Source organism: Mauremys mutica, chromosome 2 (genome assembly GCF_020497125.1).
Source record: "Mauremys mutica isolate MM-2020 ecotype Southern chromosome 2, ASM2049712v1, whole genome shotgun sequence".
Classification (NCBI taxonomy): Eukaryota; Metazoa; Chordata; order Testudines; family Geoemydidae; genus Mauremys; species Mauremys mutica.
The window spans coordinates 272,888,118-272,914,483 of NC_059073.1; the positions used below are offsets into that span (position 1 = coordinate 272,888,118).

At 39.6% G+C, this 26,366-nt stretch overlaps 1 protein-coding gene across 3 annotated transcripts in view; it reads right to left on the reverse strand.

Moving 5' to 3' along the window:
• WDR37 (WD repeat domain 37) overlaps window positions 1-26,366 on the reverse strand; it is a 61,884-nt gene that overhangs the window by 11,602 nt on the left and 23,916 nt on the right. For all 3 annotated transcript variants that reach the window (XM_045005411.1, XM_045005410.1, XM_045005412.1), the window contains 6 exons: window positions 23,568-23,703; window positions 21,864-21,935; window positions 20,671-20,715; window positions 17,861-17,937; window positions 12,576-12,813; window positions 11,857-11,998 (listed from right to left, as the gene is read on the reverse strand). In XM_045005411.1, coding sequence (XP_044861346.1) covers window positions 11,857-11,998; window positions 12,576-12,813; window positions 17,861-17,937; window positions 20,671-20,715; window positions 21,864-21,935; window positions 23,568-23,703 — 710 coding nt within the window. The remainder of the gene's footprint in view (window positions 1-11,856; window positions 11,999-12,575; window positions 12,814-17,860; window positions 17,938-20,670; window positions 20,716-21,863; window positions 21,936-23,567; window positions 23,704-26,366) is intronic.

Sequence of the window (26,366 nt, forward strand, 5' to 3'; positions counted from 1 at the left end):
GAAGAAGAGCTCTGTGTGGCTTGAAAGCTTGTCTCTCTCACTAAAAGAAGTTTGTCCAATAAAAGGTATTACCATGTTTATATAAAGTACACGTTATAAAACCTAGAAACATGACAGTTGAAACAAACAAACAAATATTTTCACTTAGATAAAAAGTAGTAGTATTTCTCATTGCACTTATTCTCTAGTTAAATTTAGATTAGAACCCTTCTATCCAAGCTGGAATTAACTTTTTTTCTAAAAATAGCTCCAGCACAGGACAAACAAAAAACCACTTCAAAAGTAAAAAAGCCAGTGCAAATCTACCACTAACCATCGGCTGAGCACTCCCTATCTGACCATCATAAATTAAAGGGCTAGGTGATGACAGTTTGAATACAACCCAATAGTTATATCCCCAAAATATCCTAAACTTCCTCCTTTGTCACTTATTTCCCCACTGTTTTGTCACCCCAGTAGTACATCCCTGATGTGTTACTGCCCCTTTACATGCCCTATTAGTAAACTGCAACCTATTCAAGGCAAGGAACCCATCTCATTTTATTCCTGTCATGAACACCTTTTAAAGTAACCACACAATTGCAACCCTTAAGAAGAAGAAGAAGAACTAGGTAAGTTCATGGAGGATAGCCCCATCAGTGGCTATTAGCCAGGATGGGCAGGGTTGGTGTCCCTAGCCTCTGTTTCCTAGAAGCTGGGAATGGGTGACAGGGGATGGATCATTTGATGATTAGCTGTTCTGTTCATTCCCTCTGGGGCACCTAGCATTGGCCACTGACAGAAGACAGGATACTGGACTAGATGGACCTTTGGTCTGACCCATTATGGCTGTTCTTATGTTATTAGAATTTCTTGGCTCATTTTCTAGATTCACAAAAAAGGTTCTCTTTCAATGGTGTTTCTAGCATAACTGATTCTTATTCTAATTCAGATAGTATGCATTACTGGTTATTCCACAGTATAGCAATAAGATGCGAAATAATTATTTAGAACATAAAGGAGATTTCCTGTAACAACTCCTCCATATACCTGATTTTAATGCAATTATAACAAATGCTGTACACCACTATTATAGAAAATGACTATTAAAGCACTTTGAGATTATTTATTTGATTATGCTCTCTGGACAGACATAACGATGTAAGAAAATGTCTAGTTAAAAAACCAATGTAATGCACCCAGTAAAAATAATTTCAAATTAGTTTGGTTTACAAACCAAAATGTGTTGTACTATTACAGCAAAAGTGATGACAATTTTTTATTTTCCTTTATTGGAGTTATTCCAAGTCAGTTGAAACAAAATGAAACGAAATGAACGGAGAGAAATGTGTCCATTTACTGACAGGGAAGGAAATGTAGGATCTTTTCCATTCATGTGTATCTCAAATATCCTAAATCAATTTAAAATCATATCAAATGCCAAAATGTTGGTCCACTTATAAATATTGTCAAAACTGATACAAATAGAGTCTTTAGCCCACCTGCTGGTGAGGCTTAATGGCCAGTAACTGCCTCAACTGTCATTTTGTTTATATTGCAGTTGCAATGAAAAACTAAAGAAACTGTTATGCCCAACTCTACAGAGAAGGTGGGGAAGGGTGAGCACATAGGGAATATGTCAAATACTTGTAGTAATTCTTGTTAGAAAGCAGTAGGAAAATTATATTCCAGAGCATATACTGTATTAGATCTCAATATAAAGTCTCAACATCTCCACAGAGGACTCTAAAAAGGCCATAAAAACTAGGTAAAACAAGCTTGGAAATTATTTTTACACAAGTGTGGGAAGAATGTGCAAGAATAAGTAAGATACCACAACTCACAACACTGCACTAGACACATCCAAGACATGCTGGTCATACTATCCAGAAATGTCAGGAAGCTATTGAGGAGACACCCTAATTTGGCAAGAATCAAAACCATACTGCTAAATATACAGTGTATAGACAACTTGATACTGCTGTTTTGCAATCTGCATGGAACAGTTGTCTTAAGTCAGCATTGCTGCACATTGTCATGTGCACATGCATATGTCTAATCTGTGAATGAAAATCTAGTATTTAGATGTACAAGTTTAGGACCCTGAAAATGTACATGGAAAAATCTGACTCTAAAAGATTCAAGGCTAAGAACTTACTTTCAGTGCTCAAAAGTGTGCCAAGTGCTTTACAGTACAGACAAAAATACATGGTCCCTGTCCAGGACAGTTAATCCATTTACAGATGAGTTGCGAAGCAGGGTAACAAAAACAAACAAAACGAAGGAGGAAAGACGAAAGGTTACAATAATAGGATCATACAGGTATTAATTAGGGGTTTGAACAGAACATGAAACTAAACTTTTTAAGAAAAGAAAAGTTACATATACAAACACTTGACCAATTTCTTATGGATATTGCATTAACAGAGAAGGTCTTAATGAGATTATATGAGAAAGCAGTCTGGAAAACCAGTCCCGGAGGGCATTCCTTGCACAGGGACAGTAAGTAACTACACAGTCATAGATGAAGGAGAAATGGAGAACAAAGCCTCAGTGCTAGGATCACTAGCAGAGTGGAGGAGTGGGAATAACCTTGAGAAGTAGACACACTTTAATCAGTGGGGGAGGGATAGCTCAGTGGTTTGAGCATTGGCCTGCTAAACCCAGGGTTGTGAGTTCAATCCTTGAGGAGGCCACTTAGGGATCTGGGGCAAAAAATTGGTCCTGCTAGTGAAGGCAGGGGGCTGGATTTGATGACCTTTCAAGGTTCCTTCCAGTTCTAGGAGATTGGTATATCTCCAATTATTGTTACCCTTTAGTTGTATTGGTGTCAACGTAAATCCGACTTTGCAATGTTTCGTTTGTGTGTAGGCTTGTCCGGGTCCTCTGCACAGAGGTGAACTTCATTCAAAAGCACATAACCAGCAGATATTTCCAGCAAGGTTAGGAATTACATCTTAGACACGTTCATTTGGAAATTTTCATTGATCAAATACTGGCTGAAGTCTCCAATATCCAGGATGGGTGAAACTGGACTTTTGGTATCAGAAAGTAGCTGGAAAAATACACAACACTTTGTAGGTAGCATGGATTAGACATTTTTTGCAAGAAGGATATGGATTTTTCCATCATTTGATAGTCCAAATAGAACTGTACTCACATGAGCTTGGTGGGAGAAAATTGGTGGGCTTTCCCAGATGCTGATTCAGTATCCCTCAAAAATATTTAGCACCCACAGGTCTCTAAAGACTAGGGCCAATGATGGTAGAAGGTAGAAACTGATTGCTTACCTGTTCTATAACCTAACAAAAGATAAACAAAAGATTGGTACTGCTTGGGAGCATAGGGCTTGAACAAACAAGGGTTATTTGCAAGATGTTCTGGGCACCCAGAACATTATTTAGAGAATTTTAACTCTAAATAAGACAAGGGCTAGATGATTGCACCCAGTTGACAAAGGGTGGCTTTATTAACATGTGTTCCACTCTTTCAAACCCAGAAGGCTTTATTAACATGTGTTCCACTTTTTCAAACCCTACCAGAAAGAGGAGGTTTTCTAGTTTCTGCTGAAATTTTTGAGACAGCCCCAAAACCTGTAGTCAATGTACTCTTAAAAGCATCACTCCAAGACAGCCACTCTCATTTTTGTAATATAGACATCAGAAGCTGCCCTCATTTGATATTTGTCTCCAGTCCCCTCATTAATAAGGGTTTTTTAAGTCCATTTCTCTTTAGGAAATGAAATGTACAGGCTCTCTTTTACAGAAAGAGAGACTTCGAGTTTCACAATTTCTCTCTCCCAAGAAAGCTTGGTATTTTTTGCTTAGAACGACCACAGAGAATTAATATACTGTCAAACAGGAGGAGGGATCACAATTTTCTGATAGTTCCAAACTTTCACAGTTCTCTTCCTCACAAATGTTCCTCAGTTCCAGTCTGACTTTATTAGCTAAATCTCTCCTGAAGAGCTAAATCCTGTAATGATACTTTGGGAATTGGAGATAGGAACTGAGTACAGACAGCTACATAATATTGCAGCTGGAGTGTGAAAACAGGTAAGCTGGTAATGGGAATTACATGATTTCAAAGGTCTGACCTCTGACTGTAAAACAACCAAAGAGGACAGATAGCATTTGTCTGCATGCACTGTCTTTGAGGTAGCTATACTGAATAATGGAAGAATTGGTAGGAGCAGGCTGGAAGAACTGTCACAGATATGAGGAGTTCACATGTACTTTGAGGGATCAGGTATGCCTCATTACTGTCAGGAGTTCTGCAGTTTGCATCAGCAGCTGCACACGGAGGCAATTTTGTTATGGGGATTGTCAGCAGTCTGGTCTCTGGTACATAGTGAGATGTACGCACAGGCAGTGTCTTTGCAGGAATCCTCAGGTCAAGGGTAAAGGCATGGTTTGTGTGGAGTAGGCAGGCTCAGTGTGAGTCTGACAGCTCATGTTGACTATGCCTAACATAACCCCAAGTTTTGTCTTAGAGCTAAGGTGTTAGACTTTGTCCAAGTGCTCATGTACCCTGTTCCCAGAGCAGTCCATAGCATCTGTAAGGGTGTGTGTGTTATTGGAATGTTGGGGCATCACTCGAAGAGGGCAGAGTAAGGTTGTGTTGTAGAGTAGCATGTGCCTTAACTCTATTTCCTGGTTTTCAGAGGTGCGAGCATATCTGAATGTGACCTGTGAGGGCTTGACACACTACTGAGCAACCTTAACTCTATGTTAAAGTTCTTTGGCATTTAATTCCCTTTGTTTAAAAACAATGTTTTTAATCTTAACAGCCCCATGGATCACAGCCCAGCTCTCCCTCTCCACCACTTCTGGCTCCTTAGCGATGATTATCCAGGTAACTAAATGCCACTGGCTGTATGTTATTCCCTTCACTGTTCTTGCATTGTTTCCTGTTTCTCCACTTGTCCCAAACAACCTAGTCCCCCCTTCTCAACCTTCCTCATCATGCAGAGGCTGGTGCTGGCATGAAACTTGCAGGCTGAAGTGCTAGAATGAGGAGGCAGGTACAGTGCAGGGACAAGCACAGAGTCAGTGGGACATATTTTGAAAGAGGACAGAGCTTTCATGGCAGGGGTGCAGTGGGGAGTTATGAAGGGTAGTGCTGAAGCTCCCAACATCCCCCACTGAACAGGTCTATTCCCTTCCTTCCACCCCACTCTTCCCTGCACAGTTTCAGCATCTCCAACATTCTCCTTCTCCCCATTTCCCCTTCCAAATGCTCAGGCAGTGCTCCAACTCCAATACTGCCTCCATCATACCTCCACAATGTGGATTTTAGAGTACTCAGCAGCTCTCATTCAAGGCTTTTGACTTGATACCAAACTGTATTTTAATTAAGAAAAAGAAAGTTACCTTTTCCGTAACTGGTGTTCGAGACATGTTGCTCATGTCCATTCCATATTAGGGGTATGTGCTCACCACATGCAGTGGTGCCAGAAGTTTTTTCCTCAGCAGTATCCATAAGGGACCAGCTCTGGTGCCCTCTGGAGTGGCGCCCGCATGGCAGGTTACAAGGGGTGCTGCCAGGTCCCCCCACCCACAGTTCCTTCTTGCCAGTAACTCCGACACTGGGGAAGGAAGGCAGTCATGGAATGGACATGAGCAACACATCTTGAAGAACACCAGTTACGTGAAAAGTTAACTGACTTTTCTTCAAGTGCTTAATCATGTCCATTCCATATTAGGTGACTCCCAAGCAGTACCCCTGGAGGTGGGTAGGAGTTTACGGACACGTAGATTGTAACACAGCTCTGCCGAACCCAGTGTCGTCCCTGGCCTCCTCAGTGATGGCACAATGAGCCGTAAATGTGTGAACAGAGGACCATGTTGTGGCTCTACAGATGTTCTGGATCGGGATGTGCGCCAGGAAAGCCATCGAAGACACCTGCGCTCTCGTTGAGTGGGCTCTGACAATCAACAGTGGCAGAACCCCCACCAGGTCGTAACAGGTCCTTATGCACGAGGTAATCCAATTGGAAATCCTCTGCGGGGAGACCGGGTGACCCTTAATTCTATCCACTGTAGTAATGAAGAGTTGAGTCAATTTACGGAAAGGCTTGGTACATTCTAAGTAGAGAGTGGTCAGGATCTCCTGAGTTGTTTGAAGGGCCTCAGGCATCGTTATCTGGAGTTGCAGGCAAAGCATGGGACAGGCTGCACCGCTCGACTTGAGCTGGGGCCCGACTTCCCGAGGGGGATGTTGAGCTGCCCAACACAGGTCTTGGCTCTCCCCCTGCCCTTTCCATTCCCTTGCGGGAGACAGGAGATCGTCTCCTCAGTCTTTTTCGGCTTCTTAAGCGGAGCCGTTGAGGGAGACCGGTGCCAACTCGTGGACGGCACCAGGGGAGCACTGGCACAGAGGCCACGCTCGGTGTGGAGTTGGACCTCTGTTCCAGTGCCGGAATGAGTGCAGACTCCATTAGGAGTGCTCTTGGACGGATGTCGCACTCCATCTTCATCCTAAGTTTGAAGGACTTGCAGATACAGTACTTGTCACTTATGTGCCCTTTGCCTAAGCACCTTAGGCATCTGGTATGTGGATCGCTGACGGGCATAGGCCGTTTGCAGAAAGCGCAGGGCTTAAAGCCTGGGGACCGGGGCATGTCCTGACCCCCGGCTTGGTCCTGTCCGGGATTAATGAAGAATTCAAGAACTACTACTAAGGGTAACTAAGAAACTACTAACTATATATAACTATTTTACAGGGTTTCAAAGTTCGCAAGAACAGAGAAAGAAACAACGCTAGCCGAAGTAACAGATGTACCAGCACCTTCACTCGCTGCAAGAAGGAACTGAGGATGGGGGAAGCCGGCAGCACCCCTTATACCACACTACGTAGGTGCCACTCCAAAGGGCACCAGGGCCGGTCCCCAAGATACTGCTTAGGGAAAAACTTCTAGCACCCGTGCATGTGGCGAGCACACACTCCTAATATGGAATGGACATGAGCAAACACTTGAAGAACTAGAACATACAAAATCAACATGGCACATATTAAATGGATTAAAAACTGGTTAACCACAAATAGAAACAAACCACTTGATGATTTCCTAACAAGGTCCTCAAGGATTGGTTCTTGGCCCTATGCTATTTAATATTTTTACCACTGACCTGGAAGAAAACAACAACACTAATAAAGTACACAGATGATCAAAATACTGGGGGCATGGGAAGTAAAGAAGAGGACAGAGCACTGATACAGAGCAATCTGGATCGCCCGGTAAGCTGGCTGCAAGCAAACAATATGCATTTCAAAGCAGTCAAATGTAAAGCATGTACGCCATACTTACAGGATGGGACTCCTATCCTGGGAAGTTGGGACTCTGGAAAGGACTTGGGGGATCATAGTGAATAATCAGCTGAATACAAGCTCCCAGTGTGATGCTGTGGCCAAAAGGGCTAATAAGATCCTAGGAGCATAAACAGGGGAAGAAAGAGGAGTAGTAGTAGAGAGGTTATTTTACCTCCGTACTTGGCACTGATGCGACCACTGTTGAAATACTCTAGTACTGTCATCCACAGTTCAAGAAGGAGGCAAGGCTTTAGAGAAGAGCCATGAGACAGATTTAAGGACCGGAAAAAATGCCTTATAGTGAAAGACTCAAGAAGCTCAATCTGTTTAGTTTAATAAAGAGAAGGTTAAGAGATGACTTGATCAGTCTGTAACTAACTACACAGAGAACAGAAATTTGTTAGTAGAGGGCTATTCAAACTAGCAGACAAAATACAATGGCTGGAAGCTGAAGCTAGACAAATTCAGACCGGAAATAAACTGCAAATTTTTAAACTGTGAAGGTAATTAACCACTGGAACTCCGCACCAAAAAACAGATGCATTCTTTGGAAGTAAGACTAGCATTTTGTCATGTGCCTAGGATATCAAGCCTGGAAGTCTGATTTAGTTACTTTTGTGAATTGCACCTACTGATTTCTCTTAATTACGTCTGGTATACACGCATCAAACATGAATGGTTGTCTAATTTTTCATTATGTTACTTTTTTAAGAGAGACAGCAAAAATTCAAGAAGTATATTTAATGTAGAGTGCTTTTATAAAAATGTAACGTGCTTTAGAATTAGTTTAGCATATGTGCAGCATTATAATAATTCAATGTTCAACTTGAAAGACTTCGGATAGCTCTCAGGAAACATGTTAGCTGCAATTCATGATTTTTAAAGATGCTCGAACAAAAATCATGTGACATTACACTTTGAACACAAATGATTTTGAAGACTGTTTTCCTTCAGTGTGGACAGAAAGACTATACTTTTAAGCCATGTTACATTTTGAGTTTTAATATTGTGCTGAAAAAAAAGCTGTTTATGGTTAACATCTAGTTTAGATTCCCTCCCTCATGCATCTTTCCTTTTAAACAAGCAGCTGCTTGATACATAAACCTATCTAAAACAGAGAAACTAGTGTCAGCCCTATGCGGCTAAAGCAATGGATGTCTGAGGAGAATCTCATTCTGGTTTGTTTTCTCTTTTCCTAAATTTGGGATTCTTCTGGAGGCTGAGTGCCCAAGTGTTGTCATGGAACGTTTTCAGCATTTAATAAAGGGTTATGGTGCCATCTGTTGGAAGATGACCTGAAAGCAGTTTGAACAAAATATTGCAAATATTTAACTGTAGGGCTCTGTGATGAACGCTCTACATGGCATAGGTAAGAAGGGTATTCAGAATACCTCTACGTTATAATCTTACAGAAATTCACATTTAGTCTCAGATTACTTACTAACTCCTGCTGATTAAGATGACCAAGCAGATGCTAGGCCCCACCTGAACATGAAGTGTAAAGTTTTACTCCCACTTTAAAGATAAAAATGACTGAAAAAACATTTCTTCTGATGAGGGAAGGAAAATGTATTTCTGATCCATTACCAACAGGATACAACAGTGGTGCTGAATCTCAACCAGAACAAGTGGGAATAACAATGTACGACTTCAGGGAGAAAAAACACAGAAGTGGCAAGTTAAATCATTTACATGAATACTATCTATTCCTCACAATCTACATCACCCACACTACTTTTATATACATACACAGTCAATTTTTTAAAAGTACTTGTATGTTCCCTTGGCTCTTTTAGATAAAAATAGGTTACATATTCCCAAATTGATCAGCCTATAAATAGCACGACAGTTCTTGAACATGTTGTGTGAATAGTATCTTAGGGGAAAAAAATCTGGAATACATGCAAGGAAAAAGTAGATTGCTCCAGTCACCCACCCATCAACTGACACTTAAAAAATTGTTAAGGAACAATGCTAGAACTGCAAGCTTTGATGATTCTACTTCTGTCTTCAACCAGTTTACAAAATTGGTACCGACTAGGAACCAGCAAGGACCAGGTCAAACAAAAAACTACCCACTCCCAGAATTTAAAGTGATACTCTCTCAAGAGAGCCTGTAGTTGTTCAGTGGAACCAGCTACACAAAGGAAACTGTTGGAGACGAAGAAGTAGTTAGGCCTACCTAGGTTACCATCAAGGAGTACTAAGAATTTAGGTAAGATAGGATTTTCAGTCTGCTTGTATGTCTTTCTCTCTAAAAGATTTGTTCCTACTGCTAAACAAACAGTACTTCTGATGTAAGAAAGCTTATGGTCACTATATACCACTGGTCAAGACTCCCAAAGGGAAGAATCACAGGTGCCTAACTCCAACCTCTGGGTGATAACACAGCGGATACACAAGTACTCCAAGCCATGACATGGGCTACAAGTCGGAGAACTGCAAAATCCCAAACCTGGATAGGTAAAGACACAAGAGGCCCAACACCTGTGGTCTACACTGAGAGATCACAAGGGGACAGAGGTGCAGCTAGCCCTGTCAGCATGACAAATGCACTATTCCTTTTAATATGTGAGCCTAAAAAAATTCTCAGTGCTACAATGGGGTTACTTGCCCCTGCATCAATTCCTTCTCTTATACCTCATTCCAGTAGGCAAAAGAGCTGCTCTCACACTACATAATGGGAGCAGAGCATACCCAGCTGTGCTAGCACATTGTGGGACTTATGTGCAACACATAAAAACAGACACACGGACCAGAAGTATGTCATCTATGAACTACAGAACTTTCCTCTTACAAGCAAGCTTAGGATATCTCTCAGGTATAATATCCTGCTTAGAGCAAAGCATCATCTCGTCCACAAAGTATGAATTGTAAGCATCTCTAGGTTCTAAGGCTATAAAAGCATTCTTCTGACATAAAGATACCAAAAATAAAGTAGATAAAAATATAATTGATATACAGTAAAGTAAGAGTTTTTTTAATTAATTATTGGCAGGAGAGAAAGTGCTATATCAAATCAGTAAGATAATGCTGACCAAACTCTGATGCAGGACTCTAAAGGTGACAAACATGCAAAAGAATGACACACAAAGAAGAGAAGACAAATGGAGAAAGGAGTGGTGGTTGAAGCTGAAGGAAGAGTGACCAAAGAATGGACAAAATTTGTATCTAGTGTTAAAACACAGTCCCCACCACAATCTGCAATAGTTCAGATGGTAATTTTTCATCTGAAGTCTTCTATCCTTTTCAGCTTTTCCAGCCTCTAAAGATCCATGCCATATGACATCATTGAGCATATAGTGAGGGATCTAATACACCGGTAAAGCGTTAATTTTCAAATCACATTTTTTCCCCTCTGTGCTCTGTACATGTAACTGAGAGTATTAAAGCACAGCGGGAAGGAGTATGAGCAGCACAAAACCTAATTTCTCTTATGTATAGGCCACAATTAGCAAGGCCACAGACCAGTTCCAGCCCTCAAGCCATGGTTCAGTCTACTCTAATGTAAGGGAAAAACAGATCAGTAAATGGCTAATTGTGATACACTGGCACCCAACATAGTTTGAGACAGTGTATCTGAGTTTGGAACAGCAGGAGGTGGGCACTTACAAAAACTATTGATATAGCAAATTTCAAATTATTATTAAGCAACATGGAAATATCTAATTGAGAATAAAAGGAAACTCCTATTTAAGTCAGTGCTCACCTTTTGGGAAACGCACCCCCACCACACACCTTCTGGTAGTCAAGCTTTGCTTTCAAACTTCACAAGCAGCAAGGGCTTTTAAATCTATACCACTTTCTAACTTGGGTAAGATATTTAGAATGTTTACCTTCTGCTTTCCTCACCTCCCTCATTATTGTTTTACTCCAAAAAAGGGTATGCTTTGCCATCATATTTAGAGACTTATACAGCTACTTCTGCTTATCTTCAGTAGAAGCCAGCAGATCAGCATCAAATCCCAAAAATATCACCACAAAGGTGTTAAACAGATCAGTCATTTTGGATAGGTGAAACAGTGTCTGAAATATTTGCATGCTTCTAATTTTTAACTTCACAATTTATACTTACAAATGACTACAAAATGAAAAAGGAGAATAGAAACTTAAAATGTTGCCTTTAATTTGTTTTCTTGGTTCTGTACAAGTCACCTTTATTTCACCATTAAGATAACATATAAGGGCCAGGAAATTTCTCTTAATCAATATTTTACAGCAGCGTTCCTAAACTTCACACAGCGCTGCTTAAACAAGAATTTACAATAAATTTAAATGTAAAAAGAGTATGAACTACTTATTAAAGATGGCTAATTAAAAAGAGACCTATTGTGTAAGCAACAACACAGCAAGTGCAATTATTGCTTTTTTAGTATTTAAATGCCACAGTATTACATTTGCAGGAGAGTATTAAAGGGTTTCTGTGAAAGGCAAAGTTTCCTAAACTAACACAGAGATGGTCTTAATATCATAAAAAGTACAGGATTCTTTTGGTACATTTTATCAACTCAATACATTTAATCCCTTCTAAATATGTAAAAAACCTGTGAAGCAACTGTCACTTACTCTGTGTGGCCCTGAAAGACATTCACAGAATGGATAGAAGGATCTCTGAAATCCCACAGACGGAAGGTTGTATCACGTGATGATGTCACCACAAGACGTTGAGTGGGATGTGTACAACAATGGGTTAGCTCTTGGTCATGCCCTACAACCACAGATGAGAACATATAAGGTAACGAAAACGCAAGACTTTTCATTTCCACAAACATTTGGAATGAAATGCTGATCGGACACAATTTTTGCAAAAACGGTAAAAAATAGTAATTGGTCTGGTAACAGTAATTAGTAATGTTACTGCTGTGGCAGACATTTAGAGCTGTATTTGAAAGTTACAATTTAATGAATAGTCATTTCCTCTGACCATTAAGTAGCCATATATTACTGCTATCTGAAGTAGCACAGGTATGAAAAACGAAACTGTTAAGAAGTACTAAGAAAAACTGCAGCATTAAGTTTAAAAAAAAATTGTTCAACTGTATACGTTTTACCACATGCTCAAAGGAAATAATTACATGTTCATGGCATTCAATTAATTAATATCATACATAAATAGTGATGTAATATTTATGCTCCTCCCTGTAGCTTAAGCTTTATGTTTAAGTCCCTTCCTGCCCCCAAAAGACACATTACTCACCCAGAAGATTGTGATGTCTGGAAGGAGTGATCATTACCAAGAAACAAACCAGCAATCTTAAAAAGCTTTCATATAAGCAAAGAAATACCTGTTAGTGAATGGACAAGTTCAGATGTCTCCACATCATACAGATTTGCTGTCCTATCCCAGGAAGCTGTTACAGCTTGCTTCCCTCCAACCAGCCAGTCAGCTGCTATGACTACTCCTTGATGGCTTTTCAGGGAGGTTAAGGGAGCTCGGACAGTGGGACAGTCACTGGAACCATCTCCGTCTCCATCAGGTTCATCTTTATCTGAAAACTCAACTTCATCTTCCCCAGACATTTGCTGTTAATCACAAGAGTATAAATATGAACATTTTTTCTATTTATTAATGGGAAGCTGTACTTCAAAAAAACCCCACTCCCCTGACATAGCAATACCAGCAATAAAACCAACAATGATACACAGACAGCTATACATGGGGGAGACGGTTTAACCCTAGAGTATTCCTTTTGCTGCCTTAAGCTGCATCTCCACTAAGGGGCTCTGCTGGTATAACTATACCAGTATAGCTGTTCCAGCAAGCCTTTGTAGTGTGCATTACCAAGGGGTAGCCTACTATATTTCACTAGAACATAGGTCTCTCTCAGATGACACTGAGCTGTATATTATGATTAAGCACTAAATAATTAGGGTAAATAGCATTTACAATATTACTGAGGGGATGTAGGGGAAAGCAGAGGGGTTGAAGGCAAGTATGTGTAGAGTCACAGAGAGGTGTAAGGGGCAAAATCAGGAGGGGGAGGATGTGGAGGCAAAAAGGGGTCTAGGAGGAGGCATCAGGTCACAGTCACCATAGACCTTGCTCCTCCCCATTTCTTACTCCACGTGGCCTGTCTGCAGCTGGTGTTTAGGATCCCGGTGCCTCCCTGACACAAGCAACTGCTCCACTTCCCATCCCACAGCGACTCCTGTGCCTTGTCCCAGCTACAAATCAGATCCCTCCTGTATCCACCAGCACCAGGCACTGCTGAGCCTACTTTCCTGGGGGTCTGTGGTTGCAGGACGAAGGCAAGGGCCAAGCACTTCCACCAGGGCTGGCTGGGCTCCTGACTTGGACTGCACATGGTGGTGGTGCCTTCTCCTCAACTGCAGTTTCTCCCCAGAGGGCTGAGCTTTTGGGGTCCCCTCGCTCCCCATCGAGTCTCTGCATCCCCCAGACTCCAAAGCACACCAAGCAGCTTCCTGGGGACCAACTCCAAGCCGCTCTCATTTTACTTTCACTTTTGCTGACAAACCCACCACATAACGGAACAGGACCAGGGCCAAAGCACATTCCCAGGCAGCCCCACAATAGAGACACCCCAGCATCTTCCTGCCAAGTTACCAACACCCCCAAGATCTGGGAGGTCAGAGAGATTCAGAATCTTGAGCCTTACAATGAGCGGAGATCAAAGACCAGATCCAGACACTTTTCCCCTCACACCCCATTCCTCCTCCACATGCTGGGCGAGTCAAATGTCATTCTATGAATTTTGGAACTTCCCCTGTTCTCATCCGCAATTATATTGGGGTTCGGTTCCCCCATGCAGAAAAGGCTGGGGATTCAGGGAAGACAGGTGGGAGTAAGCGAAAGCATCCAATTTTAGTGTCAATCCATGACATACACACCAAGAAATGAAATTAATGTGCGCACACACACAGTATGGAACAAGGTATGAAATCGAGGTTTTGCAGAAGGAGAGAGAGCGAGCCACAAGATATGGGATCAATGGGGGGGAGGGATAGCTCAGTGGCCTGCTAAACCCAGGGTTTTGAGTTCAATCTTTGAGGGGGCCACTTAGGGATCTGAGGCAAAAATTGGTCCTGCTAGTGAAGGCAGGGGGCTGGACTCAATGACCTTTCAAGGTCCCTTCCAGTTCTAGGAGATTGGTATATCTCCAATTATTACCTTTTTATTACCTATCAATGCATGGATGATGCACACATACCAGTTAGATGTAAATAACACCTATAATTTTTAAGTGAGAGTAATGAACCATTGAAATAATTTACGAAAGTGCTGGTGGATTCTCCTTCACTGACAATTTTTAAATCAAGACTGGATGTTTTGGAGATCTCCTCTATGAACTCTTTTGGGGGAGCTTTATAGCCTGTGTTATACAGGACATCAGACCTTCTAGCCTTGGAATCTATGAATCTATTACCCCTTTAACTCTTTGACAGACCTTTACTTACCCTTAGTCATCCACCCCCATCCCCGCAATTCTTCCCTGCTATCTTGGTCATACCAAGAAAAATCCTGCAATACTGTAATCTTTAAATACACTGTTTAGTGGCCAATCTCTTGTGAACAGAGATTTTCTCATTGTAGTGAAAGTATAAATTAGTACTGTACCACAACTATTCTTACCCAGCAAGCACCTTACACAGAGGAAGACCTGTAAGAGGCTATCAAAGCATCTAGTTTTACTTGTAGTTTACAAGTTTACATTAATTACTATATCAGAAGGTCTTGCCAGGGCGTGTAAGTCTAAACGGACATTTCCTTTGACACAAGTGTAGCCCAGTGTATGCAGCAAGAGACTGGGACCTAGAAACTCCAAAATTCTATTCTTCATTCTCATAATAATTCCCTTTTTAGCAAATCAACCTCAGTGCCAGAGGCCTGGTCTACACTTAAAATTTAGGTCAACATAGCTACATAGGCCAGGGATGTGAAAAATACACATCCCTGAGCGACATACCTATGCCAACCTAACTCCCAGTACAGACGCAAACAGGTAAATGGAAGAATGCTGCCATTGCCTAGGAATGTGATGTTCCAACACCAATGGAAAAAAACCCTTCTTGTGTAGGTGGCTTCTACACTACAGGGTTATACGAGCATAGCTATGGCACTGTAGCTGTTCCGGTATAGCCTTCACGGTATTGACATGCTCTTAGTTTTTTCATCTACAAAATGACAACACTACTTTCCTAACAGATTTGGGTGCTAGGAAGAGCATTTGTATAGCTCGTTGAAAATGGAAAGTGCCAAAAAAAAGTAAACCACCATATATAATAAAAATGTTCACCTTGAGTTTGGTAAAAATTTCCACCTAACCTTTGCCACAGCTAAACTTACTGGGGAAAGAGGCTCTCTCTCTGAAAATCTAAAATAGACCCTTGCAAACTTGAAAGGGAATTATATTTGCCATGACAAATCAGTGAGAAATTCTCTGAAATGGTCAGCATTCAGACAGCTAAAAATTGAAGGTTACAATAGAAATATTGACAGTGTTAACTGCATATCCACTCATTACTTGACTAAGTCACATATTAGCTCACTATTATGTTTTGCCCCCAATTTCTGGAACTAGGGTATATGATTCTTTGCACAGAAATCCACTAGCAAAATATCCAGTTTAAACATACTTTTAACAGCTTTATTTTTTAAGTAAGAGTATTTGGTTTGATAACAAGTTAGAGGGATTGATAAAAGGTTATGTGGTTAACAAAAAAATCAATAAAACACAAGCAATTTAGGCCCCAAATTTCAGTTATTAAAAAGGTTTTAAATATATTTGGAAGCATTTACACTGAAATTTTAAACATGTCAAAGAAACTGTTGGAATGAAACATTCCTTTACAGTGTTTGTAACCAAAACACTGCAGCACAAGTGCATGAGAATCAGAGTTAACACAGACTAGTCTCACACATAAGAAACCCTACTGTGGCATTATCACACTGACAATTCCTACATACCCTAGCCTCCAAGGACAGACTGGATATTAACCTGTACACCATCTAACCTACCCTACACATAGGTTGCAAATATCAGAGTGGGCCTGAAATCCAGAAACACTAGTACCATAGACCAGAAAGGTGGGTGAAGATACCTCATGCAATGGAAGATGATACCTTAAGTTATACATGCAACAAAAAACTAGGGTTTCTTGTGTGGTAGCTGGTACCTTTCAGCCTAAAAGGAAATGTCCACACAGCAAAGAAAAACCTATGGCTGACCCAGGCTCACGGGGCTCAGGCTGCAGGGCTGTTTCATTGCTGTGTAGACTTCTGGGCTTGGCTGGAGCCTGAGCTCTGGGATCCTTCCACCTTGTAGAGTCCCAGAGCCCAGGCTCCAGCCCAAGCCTGCAAGTCTGCACAGCAGTTAAACAGCCCCGCAGCCTGAGTCAGCTGGCATGGGTTTTCCTCGGCTATGTAGACATACCCAAATGTATAGCACATTCAAATACATTGATGGAGCTCAGTCTCATTAGATTAGATTAGATTGTCTATCTGGCAGACAATCTGTACTGCACCAGAATCTGTACAGTAGAATACAGCAGCTTTGTGGATGAGCAAAATTAAGTTAGCAGATGTCTGTTATATAACTATATAAATAACTGACAGACTCCCCCTAGTTCTTAGCAAAGATTTAATAGCAAAAGACTGAAGTGAGACCATAATTACTAATATTACACTACATTTAGAAAATGTACTATAGTACATCTGTATAATGTTTTAAAATAAAAAAGTAGACTATTTTAGTAAGTATAGATCAGTTTTAATGAAATACATAGAGGCATTATCCTTATTATATTTGCTCTCTAATGCCCCCAATTCAGAAAAGAATTTAAGCACGTTTAACTTTAAAACACATGTTTAAGACTCTTTAAAGCCCATAAGTGCTTTGCTGAATTTGGGACTTACGTAAGCCCAGATACTATAAGTGTCACTAAATGTGAGTAATTTTACATTTGTGAATAGTCCCATGGATGTATGTATTTAAGCATTTGCAGGATCAGGGACTAATTCAGAAAGTTTGGTAATCCATAATAGGCCTCGCTGTTATTAGTACAAATTAGTGAACTTCTGCTGAATTCAGTCTAAATATTGAAGAATGGATACAAAATAAAGCTAAATACCAGTTCATTATTCATGCTAGTTAAGACTGATTCATATGTGACCCATGAACAATCTACTAATGTGCCTCAACAATTTTTTTTTCAAAGTGGTTAGAGGTGCACTCAACTTTAATCTTATTTTATACAACTTTATTAACAACTATATTTTGGATTACAATGTAAAATTTTACTTGTCAGTATTCTGTTTAATTATGCAATTTTCTTAATTTGGAAACAAAATCAATGAAGTCAGTTGCACTTTCAGATTCAGTGCTGCAATATACGGCTTGGAAACACTAAAGGAAGGCCACAGAAATTAATCTATTGACCACAGAGTTTTATAACTGTCTTTTTACAAAAATGTAACATTTGGGCCAAATTTGAGTTGAAAATATCCCTTTAAATAAAAGTGTCTATTACACTTCTACATGTAATCACACCACCTAAACTGGATGAAGTTGCCCTCGGATCAATTTTTAGTTTGTGTAAGTTTATTGCTTACATTGCAGTCTGCTGTTGGCTGAGGCATGGGCAACTGTACCATATATCTCCAAATGTGAGCCGTCTGGTCTCCAGATGCTGCACAGAAATAAACTGAATAAGTATATTTCCATAAACACAATAAAGAAAATGTTTCGTTTTCACATTTTGGCTATGCTGCATGAATAACACTTTTTTCTAACTAAGTTTGGTAAGAGTCAGCATAAATGGTTGCTTCCCAGGCTTGACAGTTTGCTAAGAACATGATTCATTACGCAAAAGGGGAGAAGTAATCCAACTTAATTACTCCTCGAAAACATTCACTTTCTTTTAGGGAAAACATACCGTTGAAAATAGTGTATGCTTGAACATTTTATTAGTCTTCTGTTCCAAAACACTAAGATGTTACTAGCAAATTTAAATATGGATTTTATATTAGTAAAACAACTGATGATGTGTCCTTAATGTTTTAGGAAATAAAAAGGAATTTTCTCCCCCTCTTCTTTCCCATTGTCATCCAAGGATTTTTATCATCAGACACAAAAATTAAGTCTGATTCTAAGTAGAATCCAAACCAACAAATGTATTTCTACCTGGAGTAGCTCAATGTAGCATCAAATTCTGTAAGGCTACAGACCTACTGGTTACTGCATAAAGGAAACCTAAATCTGGATAGCATATGTGAATTAGAAACAATAGCCTCTCTTTGAATAAGGATAACTCTCACACACCCATGGCCTATACAAGGTACATTCCATGAGGATTTCAAGTTCACGTGAAGGTGCACAGGATATTGTGGGATCTGCTGCCCATCTATGTAATAAGGAAAAAGGTACAGGCTGGTCTCTGTTACTGCCCCTATGAGAAAGTATGAAGTGAGATGGCTTCTGGCTCCTAGTGGAATCTCCAGCACATGTGGTTAGTAGATCTAAATGAGTCTTCTTTGGCATGTTTTAGTGAGGATTTGTGGCCCTACACGGAAATGCTAGGAGGAGGAGGAGGATTGGTAAAATCAAGGGCACAATCAAGATTGGTATTAAAACTTTATCTGATAATTTCCTACCTTCAACATTCTGGGTTTATTTTTTTCCAATTATAAATTCACTTCACTCTAGAGGACAGTGTAGAACAGGGATTCTCAAACTGGGGGTCAGGACCCCTCAAGCAGTCACAAGGTTATTAGATGGGGGGTCGCAAACTGTCAGCCTCCACCCCAAACCCCGCTTTGTCTCCAGCATTTTAATATATTTAACACCATTTTAAAAGTGTTTTTAATTTGTAAGGGGGGGGCGGTCGTACTCAGAGGCTTGCTATGTGAAAGGGGTCACTAGTAGAAAAGTTTGAGAACCACTGGTGTAGAAATAGTTAGCGGTTAAGAACTTTGCCATTTTTCACCATCCCATCTCTCAAAAGTGGCTTGCTCGAGCAACTTCAAATTAAACAGAGAAAACTCAGCTTTGGCTTTTGGAGGAAGGAAAATGAGGTTTATAATTTCAACCTTACTGCTATTACTAGGGCTCTACTAAACTCATGGCCATGAGAAACATGTCGCAGACCATGAAATCTTGTCTCTCCCGTGAAATCTGGTGTACTTTTACCCTATACTATACAGATTTTCAGGGGGAGACCTGGGAGGGGGTTCCACTCCAAAAAGGGGCTACCAGGGGAGGGAGGGGAGAGAGGAATTGCAAGGTTATTGTAGGCGGGCCATCACCAGCAGCAGCACAGAAGTAAGAGTGACAATACCATACCATGTCATCCTTACAGAGCTGGGCTCCCATCCAGCAGCCACCACTCTCCAGCCCGCTCAACACTGAAGGCAGCGCTACCGCCAGCAGCAGCACAGACGTAAGAGTGGCAATACTGCAACCCCCCTACAAAAACCTTGTGAATCCCCCTCACAGAATCCTGTTTGGGGTCAGATCTGCTACAGCTACAACACTGAAATTTACAATTTTTAAGATTCTATGCCCATGAAATTGACCAAAATGGACCTCTGATTGTGGTATGGTCCTTGCTATTATGTAACTCTAAGCTTGAGCAGAGTCAACTATAAATGCTAGAGAAAAACCACCACACGATTGGCTGGAAAGAAATATTCACTTTCATAGATATGTATATGGTCCCCAGAACCCTTGTATGCCTCCCAAATCTTGAAAATGTTTTTCCTCATCACCCTTGTTTAGCAGGGAAGTTCCATTATGCCCATTTACCTATGGGGAAGTAAGGCACAGAGATATTAAGTAACTTGTCCCCAGAGGTCACACAGGCAGCTTGTAGCAAAACAGGTACTGAATCTCAGTCGCCTGAATCCTAAAGGTAACATCTATCGCTGAATCATATGAACCATAAAATTAAGCACATCCTACAGATTTGAACACAGCGCAGTACTGATGATGTTATGGCCAACGAGAAAGTTGTCACACTCATAACATAGCCACTATACAGAGAATATCCTTCCATTATTGCCTTTTGAAGTCTATAGTTGGTTCATTAATATTAAAAAGTATCATTAGTTTTTTCTTTATTTGAAGAAAATTAGAACAGAAAATAAAAATGTAAAATGTCAATGTGATATTTATTATTCCAATCTGCACACTAAGGACTACTAGATATTTCCCAAATCAGAAAAGACATGCTCTCTGCACCAAAAGCTTATTAAATTAGAATGAGTTAATAAATAGTAGGGAATTGGAGAGGGAAAGATGGGGATATCATCAAAAATATCTGCTACTCAGCAAAAGCTAACACAGTGTTACAGTAAAAAGAGTGGTTTGTTTTTACTTTCTTATGACAAGCACAATGCATGAAACAAACAAAAATTCTACATACCTGTAAGAGCTACTTGCTCCGTTGGATGGAACTTTATAGAATTTACTGCATAAAACAAAACCAAATTTTAGGTCAAAGTTACAGGAAAAAATCTTTTAGAAAAGAAGTCAAATAGTAAAAACATTTGTAAAGTAGTGAAGAGTCAAATTTTATCCTGAAGGCTTGTGATAAGATAAGGTGATAAGTAAAAGCAGCACAGATTTGTCAAGAACAAATCATGTCAAACCAACCTACCAGCTTTCTTTGACATGGTAACAAGCCTTGTGGACAGGGGAGAAACGGTGGATGTGTATAGCTTGACCTTCAAAAGGTTTTTAATATTGTCTCACATGACCTTCTTATTAGAAACTAAGGAAATACAAGCTAGATGGAATTGTATTAACATGATAATTTTGGACCTTCATCATGTTTAAGTGTTCTGCATATAAACTAAATAAATGTAGTACCGGTATGTATGTATGTCAAACCGGACAATCTCTACGCAAAAGAATAAATGGACACAAATCTGACATAAGGAATCATAACATTGAAAAACCAGTAGGAGAACACTTCAATCTCTCTGGTCACTCAATAACAGACCTAAAAGTGGCAATTCTTCAACAACAAAAACCTAAAAATCAGACTCCAACGTGAAGCTGCAGAACTGGAATTAATTTGCAAACTGGATACCATCAGATTAGGCCTGAATAAAGATTGGGAGCGGTTGGGTCATTACAGAACCTAAACTTAATTTCCCCAATACTAATTTCTCCCTACTGTTACTCACACCTTCTTGTCAACTGTCTGTAATGAGCCACTCTTACCACTTCAAAAGAGATTTTTCCCCCCTTGGTATCCTGCTGTTAATTGATTTATCTAGTTAGACTGACCTCACACTTGGTAAAGCAACCCCCATCCTTTCATGTATTTATACCTGCTCCTGTATTTTTCACTTCATGCATCTGATGAAGTGGGTTCTAGCCCACGAAAGCTTATGCCCAAATAAATTTGTAAATCTTTAAAGGTGCCACAAGGACTCCTCATTGCTTTTGCTGATACAGAATAACACAGCTACCACTCTGAAACCTTTACAATGGAGTTTTCTAATAGAGTTGGGAACCTTTATAATGGAAACCATTATAGAAAGATTAATGTGTATACAAATGCATATACATACATACACACACCACTCCAAGCACCTCGTATGCTCTTACCTGATCCAACATGCCCTACATATTTGACAAGGCACTTTCCTGTTTCTATACTCCACAGCAAAGCAGTATGGTCTACAAAGGTTAAAGCAGAAGCATTTGTAAGCATTTCAAGTATATGCAAAATTTTATTTTTCAGCTACTATTATACAAGCCTTACAGTGAAAAGTGTAATTGCTAGCAGGACAAATGAAATAAGTTTCAATTGACTAAGTATTTAAAGGAAAGCTGCATTGTATTTTCAAAGTTTCCATTCACTGCAACTTGAAAAAAATGGTTAGTGTCAATTATAACATTTAACAGGAAGCTGCTACTTTAAATCAAGTTACTTTGAGATGAGTTTTAACAGGCATGATCTACTTCTAGAAGTTGTATTCTATTACTTAGAAAAAGATGAATGGAACTATTTACCCATCAATTTCAGGATGTTTTTATGCCATTAAAAACACTGCACAACTGAAGTGATGGGGAAAAAATAAGTCAACTTAAACGGAACCCACAAGAGTGTTTGCTTCATTCACTCAAGAAGGCCTTTCAACAGATAGGAGTCCTCAGATTGCAAGTAAAGAGCATCCATGCTGATCTGTTGCAGAAATGCAACAAAAGGAGAAAGGATGTTTCTAAGTTCAATGAGGACCTAAAACACACAGGGCTTAATTAATTAAAACAATTCAGTTGTACCTAGAAGCAATAGCCCGTTCAGTCCGTGGGGCACACAGGTTAAGAGCTCCATATACTGAAGACCACTAAGCATCTCCACATGCTGATCTACTCTCTAAGGCAGCACCAAGTAGAACATATTATCCAACCAAGAAGAAACTTTCTCAGTGCCCATCCAAGATAGAGGCTTATATGGAGGTGATGCTGGTGTTGACAAAAAACATTTAAGTGTGAACTGACAGCTGTAGTATCTGCCTCTCAACTGAGGGAGAATATGTATTAATAAGGTCCTCAATCTGTGATCCTTACAGATCTTCAGCTGTTTCTAGATGCTTAAGTAGCATCAAAAGCCAGGGATTACTCTCAGTTTTACGGCTCAGACACCATACAATTAAATGTATGGAAGCAATCACTACGGCACTTCTGGATCCCACAGAAACAAAGAAGAGAACTGTCATCACTATATTAACGATACTGCTTCCCAAAGGGCTCATTAATACACACAAAACCAGACACAGGTTATATGTACACAGTTAACAATAAGTCATCTCCCTCAATTGTGGTATCCCATGTGAGTACACTCAAAGTTAACAACAACCCAAAACCACCTTATAGGACTTTTGAATGGGAAAAAAAGGAGCTTCCTAAATGATACTATGTCCATTCCTTTTAGCACACTGAATAGCCATTAAATTGTAAGTGGATCACTGCTAACACAGGGTTGAAGGCGAACACTCAAGTAGGATGCTTGAACTTTCCCACATATGCCCGGCTAAACAGAATTTCAGATAAATCCATTTCATTTTGTTTAGAGAGCTTAAGATGCTGAACCTCCTTAATATAATTCTATTATCAGGGTAACTATATAAACTACTTGAAAGGACAGTTAGCCAAACAAATGCAATTTAATTAAGATCTAACATAAAAGACCCATGAAGACATTCTCATATATAGAATGCAACTAAACTTTCACTTATGCTTTAAATCTAATCACACTTACTGAATCTAACACAAACATTGTGAGAGATACCGGAGTTAAAACATTACCAGCAGATGCTGTCCCCAACACGACTGGCTGAGTTTTCGTGACACTGACATCCCAAATACCATCCCTGTGGCCAACATACTCCTTCACCAGTTGACAGATTGCCCTTGATGTTGTAGTTTTGAAACTGGATACAATCTATAACAGCAGAGAGAACAATTTATTTTTCCTATCAATCTGCAGATAATTATTAATCACCGCAAAAAAGGCAGTATACACAGCCTTTGTTAACATAAATAGATAACATTTTTATAATCAGCTCTCACTTTTCTTATGGTTCATTATTTATCAAGAGTTTCTTGATCTTTAACTGAAGAAAAATAAATATTTGAAGTTTTCTTATAAAGACAGTGGGACACATTTTGTCCTGGGTTAGAATAATGCAATACAATGAGATTGCACAGATACCACAGAGCAGAATTTGGTCCAATGTCTAAGTTTTCCATTCAGTTTGGTAGGAGGTCCTTGGCTATAAGAATTTCCCTTCCCCTCCCCACAAATGGTTATGTGCCTGAGGGTCTGAGGATAGCTTGTATTTTGCTATCTGATGTGACCTGTATTGTATTATATAAGTCTGGGGAAATTTGTTTCCATACCATATGTAGAGCTGCCAAAAATGTGTAAAAAAATCCAAAAATGTTGATCCACTTTTCTTCAAAATGGCAAAAAAAATTCAATTAGCTTTAAGTCTTTAACATTTTGCAGTATGTAAGAATTAACCCGGAAGCATACGCAGGCAGTTCTATTTGCATGATAATGAAGCATTTTTTCACAGAAGTGTCAAAAAAATCAGAGGCTAACAAAGTTATATCTGAGCCACTTGCGAGTCACATTCCCTCAGATTCAGTGCTGTTATGAAGAACTTCTTATTAAATCAAAATTAGTATTTAGGTAAGCATTAACAGAACAAGAAAGCAGATAACAGAACCAAGGGGAAATATACCCATCTTACAGAAAAATAAATGATTATATTACTGCAGGAACACTGAAAACAGTGTTGACCCATCCATATTAGGGTATCTGAATTGGATAAACTCCATCAAAGGGAAGTGGAATATATAAAGAAGAGAAAGCAAGATAGAAATATGATTTGCCTTGCCAGAACATGACAGACTTCCAGAGATATGCTGAAACTAAGCCTGTATAAACAGAAAATCCCCCAATACAAAGGGGATAAAAAAACCAAGCTTTGCTCATCTATGCTGTAGGGACTACTCCTTCATTTTCACAAGCTTTGGGGCTCATTTAACAAGTGTACTATGAGGAAGATGGTACCCCAAAGTTGGATACAAACTCTGTAAATGATACATCCTGAAAAAATTCTTAACAGAAGTATAATTATGAACAGATACTTTAAGTTATGTAGTCAGACACTTGTTAATTCAAACCCTAAAATGTCTGGACTTAAAAGCAAATAGATCTTAATTAATTAATTCTATATTTCAGCTACAAAGAATTTCCTCTATCAGAGGTTTTACTCAGGAAAAATATTATTAAGAATGAAATTCTATTAAATCTGTGATGACTAAGCAAGGCAGACATGGCATTCAAATATCACATGATTAAAACAAAGTGAAATTGTTCCAGGAAAGATAGACTTCAAAAAACAGAGAAAGCCTGGAAGAATATTGAGAATTAAAATATTTCAGGTTTTTTGCATGTCTGTCCTCTAATGATGAAATCCTCTATTAAGTCAAAATTAAATTGTTAATAAACAGAACAGCTTCAAATCAAAAGAAGCAACAATCACTTAAGGATGCATTTTAAAGAAAACAGGTTAATCCTCACAAAACAAGGTAGAGATTAGTAGTTTCCATACTGCAGAATTAATCATAAAACCTTCAAGACAAATCTTAAAAATGCAGCTTTCAGATTTAATATACTCCTTAAAACAAAATGGAGCCACGTATGCAAAGCAGAATAGTAGAAGTAAGTTACAGAAAGAGGACTAACATACCTCTCAACTGTTTATCAAATTTCAAAGTTACATATACACACACACACCTTTAGGCTCTTGAACCCACACTTCCCCCTTGAAGATGCCATTACAAAGTAACCTAGACAAAGTTATTTTATCATCAATTTTGGAAAAAGATTCTGTCAGTTTAAGTTCTTATGCATTTTCTTCCCATTGTCATTAAAGTCTCTTTGGAAAAGAGCTTCAACAAGGCAGGCTTGTCACGCCATGTACTTAGACACACCATACTTTTGAGCATCTGGCATTTGCCTTCATTTTTAAAGCCCTTTGCTACATTTTTCTGTTAGAAAAATCCTTAAATTACTTACTCTTCAAGAGTAAGAATTCTGTTAAAAATGGTGCACATAGATTTTCTAGGACTGGAAGGGACCTTGAGAGGTCATCGAGTCCAGTCCCCTGCTCTCATGGTAGGACCAAATACTGTCTAGAACATCCCGGATAGACATTTATCTAACCTACTCTTAAATATCTTCAGAGATGGAGATTCCACAACCTCCCCAGGCAACGGGAAGAGCTAGTTATTTACCTTGTAATTCTGCTTCTCTGAAAACCATTTGGCACTTCCCACAAATTTGATGGGTTTGTTTCAGGTGGTGTTTATGTTAGAATTCTAAGTTTGTGGTTTCTGATTTTGAGCCATGATTTTTTTCTATGCATGAGTTCTTTGGGGATTGTCTTAGTTTTCTGGAAGCAGCCGTCCCAGCGCCCCACCACCACCACCAATTAAGAATTGACTGTAATGTTCAAACACAGTAGCTGACTCTCCTCAGATTGGTGTGTGGCTACCACTGATGGTTGATTCACAGCCAAGACCACTATTACT